Source organism: Gopherus flavomarginatus, chromosome 5 (assembly GCF_025201925.1).
Source record: "Gopherus flavomarginatus isolate rGopFla2 chromosome 5, rGopFla2.mat.asm, whole genome shotgun sequence".
In the NCBI taxonomy this organism is placed as follows: Eukaryota; Metazoa; Chordata; order Testudines; family Testudinidae; genus Gopherus; species Gopherus flavomarginatus.
Window position 1 is genome coordinate 23131470 of NC_066621.1, and position 13418 is coordinate 23144887.

The 13418-nt window shown below is 57.8% G+C and overlaps 2 protein-coding genes across 13 annotated transcripts in view; one reads left to right on the forward strand and one right to left on the reverse strand.

The window, feature by feature from the left end:
• The window catches only part of PPP1R12B (protein phosphatase 1 regulatory subunit 12B), a 602395-nt gene that overhangs the window by 454928 nt on the left and 134049 nt on the right, over positions 1-13418 (forward strand). The gene's annotated exons all lie outside the window — the stretch shown is intronic.
• The window catches only part of NAV1 (neuron navigator 1), a 285045-nt gene that overhangs the window by 42701 nt on the left and 228926 nt on the right, over positions 1-13418 (reverse strand). The window contains exon 1 of one of the 10 annotated variants that reach the window (XM_050956068.1): positions 12695-12779. The exons of the other annotated variants lie outside the window; for them this stretch is intronic. Within the exon in view, the coding sequence (XP_050812025.1) occupies positions 12695-12756 (62 nt within the window). The 5' untranslated portion in view covers positions 12757-12779. Of the gene's footprint in view, positions 1-12694; positions 12780-13418 lie in introns of those variants that run through there. 10 annotated transcript variants of the gene reach the window in all.

The following is a 13418-nucleotide window of genomic DNA, read 5'->3' on the forward strand; positions in this document are numbered from 1 at the left end:
TTAGCTTGCACAACAGCAGTGAGCAGAGTCCAGCAACAGTTGTTCTCGGGGGCTGCCCTGTCCCGGGCACAGGGCCCCACTCACACACCAGGCACTGCACCCCAGTCCGTCTCTCCTCCACTATCCACGCTGGGCACAGCTTCCCAGCTCTTCCCTGCTTTGGGTCATCCCCTGCTCTCTTCTGTGCAGGCCTGCCAACTGGGGGTCTGCCCCAGCCCTCTGCCTGCCTTGGGCTCAGCTCTCCAGCCAGGCCCCAGCTGCTGTGGGCTGCCTTCCTCGCAAGCCAACCCTGCACAAGTGTAGCTGGTGGGGCTAATGGAACAGAAATGATTGGCCCAAGGCCTCGGCTCTCCCCTGCTACAATAACAGTCCAAGCAGCAGCGCCCCCGGCTGGCTGGCAAGCCCTGCAGTAATGAGCCGGAAGGGGGAAAATACCCCAGCTAAGGAAAGTGGCAGACATGACTCCAACACAACGACTCTGATCAGGTTACTGATAACAGCGAAATGAGTGATTCCAGCCACAGCCTTTGCAGCCACAGTAGGGAGATGCAGGTGGCATGTGCTGGAGTCACACGCTGCTGATGCCCCCAGGTACCCTGCTGGAAGGGTATTGACTCAGAGCACATCGCACTGATACAGGCTTTCAGCCACAGACATCAGAGCCATTCCCAAGGGAAGACAACTACTACCAGCATCATGATACAGATGGGGAAACTGAGGCACATGGGCGTGACTTACCCAAAGCTGGTCAACAGCAAAGCTGGGAATAGAACCCAGTGGCCCTGGGCTCCCTCCTCCCCCTGTTGGCATACCGCCCTGACTGCAGAGAGCCATGCAGCAGGACCCCTGCCCCCCAGCTAGCCAGGCGACCAGGGCCACTGGCACATACGGCTTAAGTGCATTTGGAGGTCCGCGGTTTCCCCGTCGCCACCTGCCTCCTCATGCTCAGAGGCAAGGGCTGGGGGCAGTCACCCAGTCGACATCCTCACAGCCTCCCTGGCGTACCAGGCCCATGAGTGGATTCACGCCCATGCCCCTCCTCCATGGAGGGCAGCCCGCTGTACGGAGCTCCCTTGGCATCGAGACCCAGAAGTTGCTGTGTGGTCAGTTGGCCTGGGCTCAGTCCAGAAGCCAGGCTGCCCAGTGCAGGCACCCTGTTAATATCAAGGAAGGAGGGGATGATTTACGGTGCTCCGAGGGGTCTAACCAGTGCAGCTGGGATGCAACAGAGAAAGGGAAGCTGTAGCTGCCTAGCAATCTGAGCTCTCCAGCACTATGAGATACTTTCCCGGTGGGAGCCCCATCGCTTGGGACACTTCAGCCGAGAGAGGGGTGAGACACTGGAGAATACAGGAGAGGAAATTAGCTTGCACTAGGGACAGATAGCTTAGGCCTGCTATTAGGGAAGAATGGCCTAGTGGATAGACCCCCAGACTGCAATGCAGGAGACCTAGGTTCTACTCCTGGCTCTGCTGGAGACCTTGCGCAAGTCTCTATACCTCAGTTTCCCCCTCTGTGAAGCAGAGATGATGATCCTAATTCGCTTTGGGACAAACAGTACTAGATATCGGGATCATCCAATGGCGGCAGGAGCCGAGCACCTAGCAGCCCTACGTCTGTCCCACCACCCTATGGACAGAATACTCTCCCTTGATCTGTCTCCGAATGCTCCCTTGGGGGCATGCCTCAAATCCAAGGTGAGGCACCAAATGCCCTTCACTAGCAGCTCTTCTGTGCTGGCATCATAACACGACTGTGTCCGAGGCACGACGCAGCTCGGGGGGGGGCGTTCAGGCCTTGTGCCTCTAGTGTTAACATCCTGATTCAGCCCTCTTTAACCCAGGCAACCCTCCATCCCATCTGAGCTGCTGCAGCAGCTAGGAGAGGTGACAACCTCGTGTCTTCCTCTGGAAGCATGGGACATGTCAGTCACCAGGGCACGGCAGTAGCCTCCCTGGCCATCAATAGCTGTGGCTAGGTTTAAGCTCTGGCTAAATCCAGGGTCGGCAACCTCTGGCATGTGGCTCGCCATGGTAAGCACCCTGGCGGGCCAGGCCAGTTTGTTTACCTGCCGCATCGGCAGGTTCGGCCGATCGCAGCTCCCACAGGCTGCGGTTCACCGTCCCAGGCCAAAGGGGGTGGCGGGAAGCGGGACGAGCCAAGGGATGTGCTGGCCGCGGCTTCCCGCCAGCCCCATTGGCCTGGGATGGTGAACCACGGCTAGTGGGAGCCGCAATCGGCCGAACCTGCTGATGTGGCAGGTAAACAAACTGGCTCAGCCCGCCAGAGTGCTTACCCTAGCGAGCCGTGTGCCAGAGGTTGCCGACCCCTGGGCTAATCCTTCGCTTTGATGTCCCCGAACACAGAAGCGTTGTTTTAAGCCCCTAGCAGCAAGTACTGCGCTGAGCCCTTGGCGGATGCATATGATGTTCTGCGGGGGAGCCAGCGGTAGGGATGGGAAGGGTGAGATCTGGACCATGTGTACAGAACAGACATTCCTCTCGGATTTAACAATCCTCCCCCGGCCCCCAAACACACAAACTTCCCTGCTCCCATCCTTCCCCTCGACCTCAGAACAACTCCAGTGAGGGAAGGCCACTGTCTGCCTCATCACGCGTCTGTGGTTTGGAACAGCTCGGTGTGAGCGTGGCCGCTGCGCTCAGCCAGCCGGCGGCGGGGGAACAAGCTGAACCCTATGGAAAGAAGGATTTGCGGCAGAGAGAGGCTGCATTGCTGAGCCGTGAGTTTGCCGGAAATTAATTGGTGGGGGCATGGGGAGATCGGTGCAGACACAACGAAGGCCAGTGGGGGGTTGGGGAGCAGACACTCAACACCTAGCGGTTAGAGGGCAGCAAATGCATGGGGCCCCTGGAGAATTCTCAGCAAACCCTCGGGGAACGGCATCTGACCCCAGAGAGCAGGGCTGTGCTGGGACACAGGGGTCACTCTGGCACGCAGAAGACGTGTTGCCATGTTATTTGGTGGGTGAAAGTCTTCAGTGTCATATTAATCCTGGGGGTAGCCATGGGGCATAAGAGGGGCCCTTTTTGCACAGTGGGGAACTGTCACCCCATGCACTCCTTCGCCAGTGTAGCCTGGGCAGGGTGCGGTGATGTTATATACTCTCAAAGGCAATGACGGAAGCTTTCTGGGTGGCTGAATCTTTCCCATACAGACTCCTAGTTCAGCGGGGGTAGGTGCTGTAGCAGGAAATCCAGTCTCACCCTGCACGCTCAGCTAGCAGGAGCCAGCCAGATGGCACAACAGCCCATTCGCTGGCATTTACGGAACTGCCAGTCGCGTCGCCGCGATTCGTGGGTGCCTCCCTGTCCTCAAGCAGTCCAATGAAAAGACAACAACCATCTCTAGCTCTCATCCAGTCCTTTTCATCACCACCTGTCCTGTCTTGATCCTCACGGGCCCTGAGAGGCAGGGCAGGGCTACTAGCCACATTGGACAGATGGGAAACTGAGGCACAGAGTGATTAAGTGACTCTCCCAAGGTCACATGGGAAGGCTGCAGAGCATGGAATTCAACGCAGGTCTCCCAAGTCATCGGTTAGGGCCCTAACCACCAGACCATCCTCCTGAACCCTGAAACAATCACAAACCTGAGCCCAAATGATTTGTGGCAAGAATTTTCCTTGATATTTATTAGTCCCAGCAGACCTGGCTTCTATCCCCAGCTCTGCCACCAGCCTGCTGCGGGACCTTGTCAAGTCATTCCCCCTCCCTGTGCCTCATTTTCCCCATCTGTAAAATGGGGACAATGATTCTGACCTCCTCCGTGAAGCACTTTGAGAGCTACTGATGCAAGCATTAAGGAAGAGCTAGGGGTTATTATACTCCACCTAGTCCCAAGCTTTCAGCCGTTCAGACAGGAAACAGAAATGATCCCAGTGTGACTGAGGGGGCCAATCTAACAGGAACAAGGACATTCTAAACCCTTGGTGAAGAACCCATAGGGCGGAAATTTGCCACAACTATTCAGCTTAATCTTTGACAAACAGAACTGGCAGAAAATCCAATCAATTCACAACTGCTTCCCTGCCCAGAAGGGAGACCAGCTTCATAGTGACTACAGAACAGCTCCTCCTCCTGCACAATGCCTGTCGATTTCTAAAGAAAACAACAAATATTTGACGTGCCTAGACGTGTATGCACAGCACCTAACACAATGGGGCTCGAGTCTATAGCTGGGGCTCTTTGGTGCTACTATAATACACCTAATGAATAAAGTCCAGCGCCCACCGCAAAGGGGTCTTGGTCCAGGACAAACCTGGATAAATGGTCTCCTTTGAAAATCCACAATCGATACGTTATCGAGATCTGGTTTGAGGAGCACGTGCCAGCATTCGAACAGGTGTGATACGACCACTGCAGGCTGAGCTCGGTTCTACTGCCCGAGGTAAAAGAGAATTTCCATTTGTGATGCAATCTTCTGCACTGACTACAAGGTAACCTGCAAAAGCCGGTGGTGGGGAACAAGTCTGTACCCCTTTGGCTTCTTTATGGTCACTCAGAAATTCAGGGCTTGTCTATCCTGGAGGACTCTCTGCTGACTGGTGTGCATCGGAGTGATACACAGACAGATGAAGGGTGCTGGAACCAAACAGATCCCACCACCCCATGACTGCCAATGCACCTCAAACCCAAAGTCCTGCCCCCATTGCCCCACAGCTCTGCTCATGCTCCTCTATCCTAACCCACAACCCCCTGCTATTCCAGTTCAGGGCCACATCAAATCAACTAAAGACAATTCCCATGCACTTGGCAGGATAGGAGTCCAATGGCCAGTTCAGCACAGGGCGTGGGTTGGCTTCCTAGTAATCTACCAGTCTCTGACTCATTCCAACAGGAGATTTGCTTAGTCAGATCAGGTGCATCCAAACAGCCATTTCCATGATAGTGAAACTTCCCCTACGCAGGCAGCATTAAAACATCTCGGTAGATTCCTCCCTGGGCCTGTGCATGAGGGAGAGAGCAGACCTTGCCTTCAGATAGCAGGGCCTGTGCTCAGCCCCTCTAGCTCCCATCCGATCGCCAGGAGCAAGCCCAAGAGGTCGTTCAGATATAGGACATGTATGTCACTGAGTGCAGACTCCATGTCACCGTAGCTATCAGCGATGGCCAGCACAGCCACACAGGCCGCTTGGAGATACTTTCTGGCACACACAATCAGCCTGTGGAACTCCCTGCCATTAGACCGGATTCAGGCACAAAGCTTCTCTCCATTAGCTCTAGAAATGGACTATAGTCATACACGTTTGTTTGTAACAATGGGGCTGAGTGGATGTGAACCCCCCATTCCCATTACCGTTGGTAGGAGAAGAAAAATCTCAGCCTAAGAGCCCATGAGACAAGTCCTGCCCCGGCCCCCAAGTCAACGAGCTGCATAGGCCATAGGCAGAGGGGAGACTCTAGCACCATGGCTTTTGGATCGGGGGATGAGAGGCTGGATGCTGTGGGGACTGGCAGGGGATGCTGCTGCTCTGGCTCTTACATACTAACTAGGGGCCCAACCTGGCATAGTGCTTGGCATCCAGCACCCCCCAGCAGGCACCAGGGTGGAGGCAACCAGGATCTGGAGGCGGGGTGGCATCTAGTGGTCAGAGCAGGGCACTAGGCTCAGTCCCTTCCCTGGTACTGTGAGCCCTGCGGTTGCCTTCGCCATCGGGCAGTAGCAGTCCCTCCTCCCAGACCAGGAAGCCCTCAGCTAGAAGGTGCTCAAGAGACGCAGGACATTAGACCACCACCCACAGCGCTCAGGACATGGTACCTCTCAAGCCCGGGGTCTACTCCAGGGCAGAGCAGGATTATCATCCAAGACCAAGGGACTGTCCTGAGGTCACAGTGAGTGGGTCCCCCGGGCCAGGTCCTGGATGAGGCCCTCACTGTGCTGGGCGCCGCACAGACCCAGAACAGAACCCGGGTCTCCTAAGCCTGGGTGCAGTGACCCAGCCATGGGACCATCCTGTCACTCATCTGAACAAAAGCTTAGCCCCCAAACAACCCAGCCCAAAGCCCAAGTCCTGCAGCACTCCCATGGCTCCTGCTCCATTTCCCATCCCAACTCCCAGGGACTCCCGGATTCTGTTCTTGACTCTGCCACCTACTCATCACTTTGGGCAAGTCACATTCCCCTCTCTGTGCCTCAGTTTCCCTCCACCTTAAATAGGGGGATGAGAATAACAAGGACACACACCCACCCCACATTTCTTCTGTCAGAGCAGTGTCTGAGGTGCTGAGTGCCAGTGACTTCAGAGGTTGCTTTGGGTACTCAGCACATCCTAGGGTTGCACCTGTATCACAGGACTCTGAACAGCCTGGGAGCAGCCTCTCCTCCCAAGGATCAGACTCTCAGGTGTTGGCTGGCAGCACATGGCCACTGCCATGCTCCCTGCCCAGCTGCAGCCCCCCTCTGCCCATCAGTCCAATCCACATTGCCTCCTCTGCACAGGGGTTCCTGTCTCCCAGTGCATGCCCCTTTCTCTGCTGGGGCCGTCAGCCTGACATTTCCCCTCTTTAGACCTGTATCCATGCCAATCCCCAACACTGGGCCCCGCCTTCTCTCGAGGCACACCACAGCCATACATGCCTGCAGACCCTCTGCAGCTGCAGTCCATCTCCATCCATGGCATGTCAATATCAGACTGAGCTGGTGGGGCGGGGATGAAAGCTCCTTGCCTAGCTCCCAGCACCAGATCATGCTGATGTCTGTGTGTCATGTAGCAACAAGCATGCTATGGCAGCTCAGGAAATCCAGGGGTGCACACGGGCCTGCCAATTCCTGAGGGTTCTCCTTCCCCTGCCCCCACTACTCTGGCAGGGGGCATGTCATCAGGTGCTACAGAATCATAGAATCTCAGGGTTGGAAGGGACCTCAGCAGGTCTAGTCAAAGCAGGACCAATCCCCAGAGAGATTTTTGACACCGTTTCCCTAAATGCCCCCCTCAAGGATTGAAGTCACAACCCTGGGGTTAGCAGGCCAATACTCAATGAGAAAGCTCATTCCCCCCAATGCTCCCCCCAGTGAGAATGAGAGAGCTTTCAGGTGCAGGCTAGAACAACTCCACCCTGTCAGCCTCCCCTTAGCAGGATGGCGGGTGGCCAAGTTACCAAACTTCCCGATTGGGCTGAGGCGGAGAGAACGGCCACGCCCCATCTGTGCCTCTCGGCTCCTTCCCCACAACTGGCTCTGCTAGGGAAGACTAGACATAGCAGATCACGATTAGCAGGTTGCTCGGCTGCAAACAAGAGAACCTGGTGCACAAGCAGGCGCAGGCTGGGGAAAGAGAGGGTATGCAGACAGATCAGAACTGTGTGTGTGGGGAGCCCAGGGCTAGGATAGCAGAGGGACTGCGGGTAAGTACTGGGAGGCATTGACAGAGCACAGGTGAATGGTGGCAGTTGTTCTGAGGAGATTCCCAGGGGTACTGCAGGCCAGGATTTAGGTGCACAGTCAGGGCACTGGGAAGGAACCTGCACAGAACCTGCTCAGCTAGCCCGGCTCTCAAGGCGTATTAGACATCAAACTTCACCCAACTAAAGGGAAAACCCAGGGATTCAGGGCAGGGATGGCCAAGTGCAGACCCCATCCTGCCTGTCCAGAGGGTTACCCCCCACCATCTAATGAGGAGCCATTTGGTTACGCTGCAGCCGCTGCCTCCGACTTGTTGAGACTGTAATTGCAGTCGGACCTGGGCCAAGCAAAGCTGCTCTGGAGATGGGAGAGCAGGAAGACTGCACTGCCAGAGGGCTGCCTTCAATCACTGTGCTCACAGGGCCCCCAGCCAGTGTGAACTGGCAGAGTCACAACCCCCAAGCAGCTGAGTCACCCCAGCTGGGGGTCTTTTGGCATGTGCTCGGGCAGGAGCAGCCCAACCCAGAGCATAGGGTGGGTATGGAGTTAAAACAGAACCCAGCACGGGACCTTTATCTTCTACTAACGAGCCCCCAGAGGCACTTCCAGGGCCGGCTTTAGGAAGTGCGGGGCCCAATTTGAACATTTTCAGCGGGGCCCTGGCAGGGATGACTTAAAAAAAAAAAAAAAGGTGGAAAAAAAAGCCTTTCATTTCTTTCATGTATTATTTACTTTCCATAACTATATAAATAATAAAATTATACATTATGTACATTGCATCATATATGCTGTTGATTGGTTATTAATGACTGCCGTTTCACATGTGTGGGTCCCAGCTGCTCCCTGCCCCCCTCATTGAAGCAGGTGTGCAGGGTTACTGCCCTGGGAACTGCAGGGCACAAGTGGACATGGGGCTGGCTGGAGGCAGGGCAGGGGCTGACTGGAGGTAGGGTCTGGCTGCAGGCAGGGCAAGGGGTGCGGGGCTGGTTGGAGATAGGGTGTGTGTGGGGCAGGCTGGCTTCAGGCAGGGCCGCGGGGGGATGCAGCAGGGGTTAGCAGGGCTGGAGACAGAGGAGTGTGAGACTGGCTGGCTTCAGGCAGGGGGGTGCAGCAGGGGTTGGCTGGAGACAGGGCAGGGTGTGCAGGGCTGGTGCGGGTAGCAGTGCGTGTGGGGCTGGCTGGCTTTGGGCAGGGCCACAGGGGTGTGTGGCAGGGGTTGACTGGAGACACAGCAGGGGGTTTGACAGGGACTGGCTGTGGGCAGGGGGTGCAGAGCTGGCTGCAGGCAGGGGGAGCGGGGCTGGTGTGGGCAGGGCAGGGCAGGGGGTGCAGCAGAGGCAGCTGGAGCCCCAGCCCTTTAAATAGCCCCCAAGGTCGCTGCTATCCCAGGGCTTTGGGGGCTATTTAAAGGGCCTGGGGCTCCCCAGCTTCTAGCCCGCCCTGGACCTTTTAAATAGCCGCGGGAACCCTGGGGAATGAATGGGGGTGGCGGGGCTCTGGCGGCTATTTAAAGGACTGGGGTGGCAGAGGCAGTTGGAGTCCTGGCCCTTTACATAGCCCCCGGAGCCCCTCACTACCCCAGGGCTCTGGAGGCTATTTAAAGGCCTGGAGCTCCAGCTGGGAGAGCGGGGCCACGGGGCTTGCCGCACTCCAGCCGGGGCTCCAGCTGGGAGAGCGGGGCTTGCCGTGCTCTGGCCGGGGCTCCAGCCGGGAGAGGGGGGCCGCGGGGCTTCCTGGGAATCGGGCGAATCGGCCTAAAGCCTGCCCTGGGCACTTCAGTTCATCATGTTCCCAAGGAGCCACAAGGTTGACCCACGTGTAGCTCTGTCCGGGGACAGTTTGGCACCGCTTAACCTCACACCTCAAGAGTGTCCTTATCCCCATGTCACAGTGGGGGAAACTGAGGCAGGGGGAAGGGACCTGATGTTGCCCAGAGAGTCTGTAGCAGAGCAGAGACTGCAGGCTGGGAGTGCCAGTCTACAGCAGGGACATTCAGCAAGGCTGGCCATTGCAGGTGTCAACACTCCTCTGCGAGAGGGGTTGCTGTCTGGTGGGTAGAGCAGGGTCCCTCCATGGCCAAGAGACCAGGGCTCTGTTCCTAACTCTGTCCAGTCACTGAGTTTTTATGGGCCTCAGTCGTCCTCTGCTGTAAAATGGGGATAGCAACACAAACCTTCCCCATGTGACAGTCTGATGGTGGGGGTCCAACACAGGACCCATTGTTATTTGTTGTTATTAGACACAGAAAACCCTGTTCTGTTTCTGGGAGCAACACACACTAGCACTAGTGTTTAGTCTATATATGCATCTACTACTAGCTAGAGGAGTTAGTCCTTTAGCTCAAGTGCTAGAAGCTTGTGCTATTAGTGCTGAAAACCCTGGGTTCAAATCTCTTTGGTGACCCTTGGGGGTGCCACACAAGGTTCCCTGAAGCATATCCTTGTCCTACTGAAGTCAATGGGATCGCTGCACGTGGCTCCAATGGGACCAGGAACTGGCCATCAGAGTGGGGGCTAGGAAGAGAGATATGGGCCAATTGCTGGTCTCTAGGTCTTGGCCAGCAAAGGGAACCCCAGCCCCAAGGATCCAGCTAGGCCGGAGGCTGAGAGCTCTTTGGCCTGAGTATAGGATGATGAGCTGCTTGAGCTGTAGTCGGCTGCACCTGGATCTGCCCATGGCTCTGTCGACCACAGCACCAGCAAATTCAAATGCAGCCGTCCTGCCATTAGCCTCACTGTGCAGAGGCTGCACTTACAGTCGCTCCAATAAAAGGGGACAGGAGCACTGGAGAGAGAGCTCAGAACCACAACGCTGGCTCCTAGCTAGGGGGCGGGGGTCTGTCTGTTAGACTTACCCCAGCCCTGATTCCTTCATGGCCAAAGAGCTGTCCCAGCTTCTCCTAGTGTCCCAGCAAGCACCACCTCCGGGGAGAGGAACTTAACCTCCCTGCAGTCCAGAAACAGAGCTACAGCCCTGGGGGAACAGAGCTAACCAGGACTCCTTGCTCAAACTGACTATCTGGCAGCTGTGAAGGAGAAATCCCCTTTGTGCATGTGACAAGGCTGCTGTCAGCCACTTCCCCATCCAGGTGCCCACTTCCTCCCTTCAGAGGCTGCCTCAAAGGGCAAATATTTAACCATCTGCCAGGGCAAGCTGCAGAGACGTGTTTTATGTTACGCTGCCCCTCAGTGGGGGGTGCTGCAGTGAGCAGTGGGAATCCCTGCTGCCATGAGGCCAGCTTCAAAGCAAGTGACCTCCAGATGTGAGAAGCACCATTCACAGGCCATTAGCACTTGGTTCAAAGCCCCTCCTCATCTCCTGGAGAATTAGCTGAGATCAGCATTCTCACTTTCTTTGCCTGGATGCAGGGAGGCAAAAAGGACCCATCTAAGCAGTGCAAGGGCCCAGTGACTGTTGCGTGGGAGGTGGTGGTTGGCGGGTTTAAGGATACCGGTGTGCAGCCAGGGTGGTCAAACTGTCCCACAGCCCCCTGCACAGCACAGGTTAGCACCTGCATCCGCTGAGGACTCCTGCAGGATCTGGGGTTTGGATCTTTGGTACAGGCACACCCGCAAATTGGGAAGCAGGTGGGAGGCAGGAGAGGCATGTAGCAGGTTCACAGCCTGCGGAACCAGGACAAACCTGCCCAGGGAGCCGCTCCAGCTCCATTCAGGGCCATCTCACACACAGGGAGGGTGCAGGGATTGGGCCAGGGTATGATCTCCTATGGCCACCGCTCCACCCCACCACAAACCACTGGTCTCCGACCGGCATCCCAAGCCAAAACAGGCCAGTGCCTGGCTTCTGACCTAGGCTCTGGCACCGAGCTGCCAGCCCCAGGTTCTGACTCCAGCACCGAGCTGCCAGCCCCAGGTTCTGATCACAGCAGAAGGGTGTGGTGCCCATTAATTTCCGTTTGGTAAGCCCTGGGTGACGCTCTGTGGTAGGGAGGCAAAGTCTAACTCCTGAATTCAAACTAGTCTAGACAAAGCCCTGCAGGGATCGATCCTGCCCCAGCCCCAGCCCCGGAGGGACAGGTTAGATGGGACCTGCAGGCCCTGTGATTCATCCCAAACCGCCCAGCCCCCTTCGCAGGCAGGGGCCGGAAGCAGACTGCCAGGGTTTTTCGGGGTGCAGGGTTTGATGAGGGTGTCCCTTAGAGCTTTGTTTGCAAAGCCACGCGGACCCCGGGCACCCACCGCCGAGCTCTGCCCGACCCCCTGCCCCAGAGACGGATCAGGGAGCGACCCCCAGAAGATGGGATTGCGGGGTCGCCAGAAAGCTCTCCCAAGAGCGATTCGGAGCAATCCCCTGCCCAGTGCCCCGGACTCCTGCTCTTCCCCGGTGCCTCTCCATTGGCAGTTTAAAACCCGCAGCTGTCACACCCTCTCTGCAGTCCCTAGGTGCGGGGCTTTCCCAGCCTCTCAGCTGGCTCAGGGAAGCTCTGCCTGTAGAATATGCAGCAACGCAGCGATTGATTGCAAATTCTTCCCCCCCACCCCCCGGTTTACAACGCCGGGCTGCCTGTATTCGCGCCGCTCGCTCGCCGCACGCCAGGGGCTGCGCCTGCCCCTTCAAATCGGCCCCCCGCCAGCACCTTGACCGGGCAAGTTGCTGAGCTCTTGCATTTCGCAGGAAGCACGGGGAAGCAAGCACCGCTTGGGTGCCCGATCCAAACGCGCTCCCGGGGAAGGGAAGCATCGAGCCCACTGCATGAACCAGGCAGAGCCGCTGCCTCGTGTGCTGCAGCCAGCGCTGCCTAGACCCCGGAGTCCAGGGCTGCAAAGGGGTGTGAGGGGGTGTGTGCATGGGGGGGGGACGCGTGTGCATGGGGGGGGGACGCGTGTGCATGGGGGGGGGACATCTCTGCAGATTTTGCAAAGAAAATATTTCCAACTTCCTCCCCGCTGGAGGGATTTTTTCCCGACACGCCTGGTTTCAAACGAGGCTAAAACCAACGGGGGAATATTTCCCCAGGGCTGAAGATCAAATTCGAGCATCAGAAAGGAAGGAAAACGGGGGGAAATGCAGCCGTTTCCCCCACAACACGGGACGCGCCCCCGGTTTCAGCCGGAAAATTGCAGAGTGTCCGGGGGGGAGGGGGGAGTGTCCACCAACCCCGCCTGCCAAGCATAGGCTGGGCTGCAAACACCTCGCCTGGCCCCCAGCGCCGCGACCCCCGGAGCACACACGGGGGGGGGCTGTCATGGTACCCCCCCGCACCGCCCTGCTGGAGCTCAGCCCGGCTCTGCCACCGCCCGTCCCTGTCACCCCGCACTGGCAGCCGGGCCCCCCTGCAGTGGCGGGATGCGCAGCCCGGCTCCCCTCTTACCTGCTGGCCAAACGCCCCGTCCTGAGCGCCCGCCCCGCGCCCTGCACCGGGACATGCAGCATTTCCGCCTCTGCCCAGCGCCCCGCGCCGCCTTCGGGTTCCCAGGGAGCAGCCACATGAAGCGAGCGAGGGGACGGCCGGGAACAAGCCCCTGCCCGCGGTCCCTCCTCCTTCCCCCGCCTCCGCGGCTGGCTCCTTAAAGCTGCAGCGCCCCTTTCCCCCCAGCGCCGCCTGCCGCCCCGGAGCTGCCCCTTTAACACCCGGCGCAGGTACCACAGACAAAGGGCTGCTGCCGAGTCACTCCCTTGCAGCTCTCGGTTGCAGCAGCACAGGGCGCCTCCTGGCCCGGGCACGAAGCTCCTACTGCCAGCACCCCAGCTAGAGACAAGGGGAGCCTGGGCTGCACCCTGGCTAAGAATCACCTGCTTTGGGGCAGAGGGAACCGACTCCGTGCCCAACAAAACAGCCTTAACGCCTCGGGGAGCACGTGCCTGGGTGCCCACGCTGGGAAATTCATAATGTCCTGGGACAGCATTTCTCTGGGTGACTGAGGAGCCGGCTGGCTTTGTTCTTCACTAGGCCTTCTATCAGCCAGGCAGCTCCAGCAAGCCCAGCCCTGCATAGCAGGGCACTGCCAGGTTACAGGCACAGTGGCAGAGGGGAACGCCCTGTGGGTACCTGTGTCACGCTGCCACCCCCCATACGGGATTCTGCAAGGACGCTC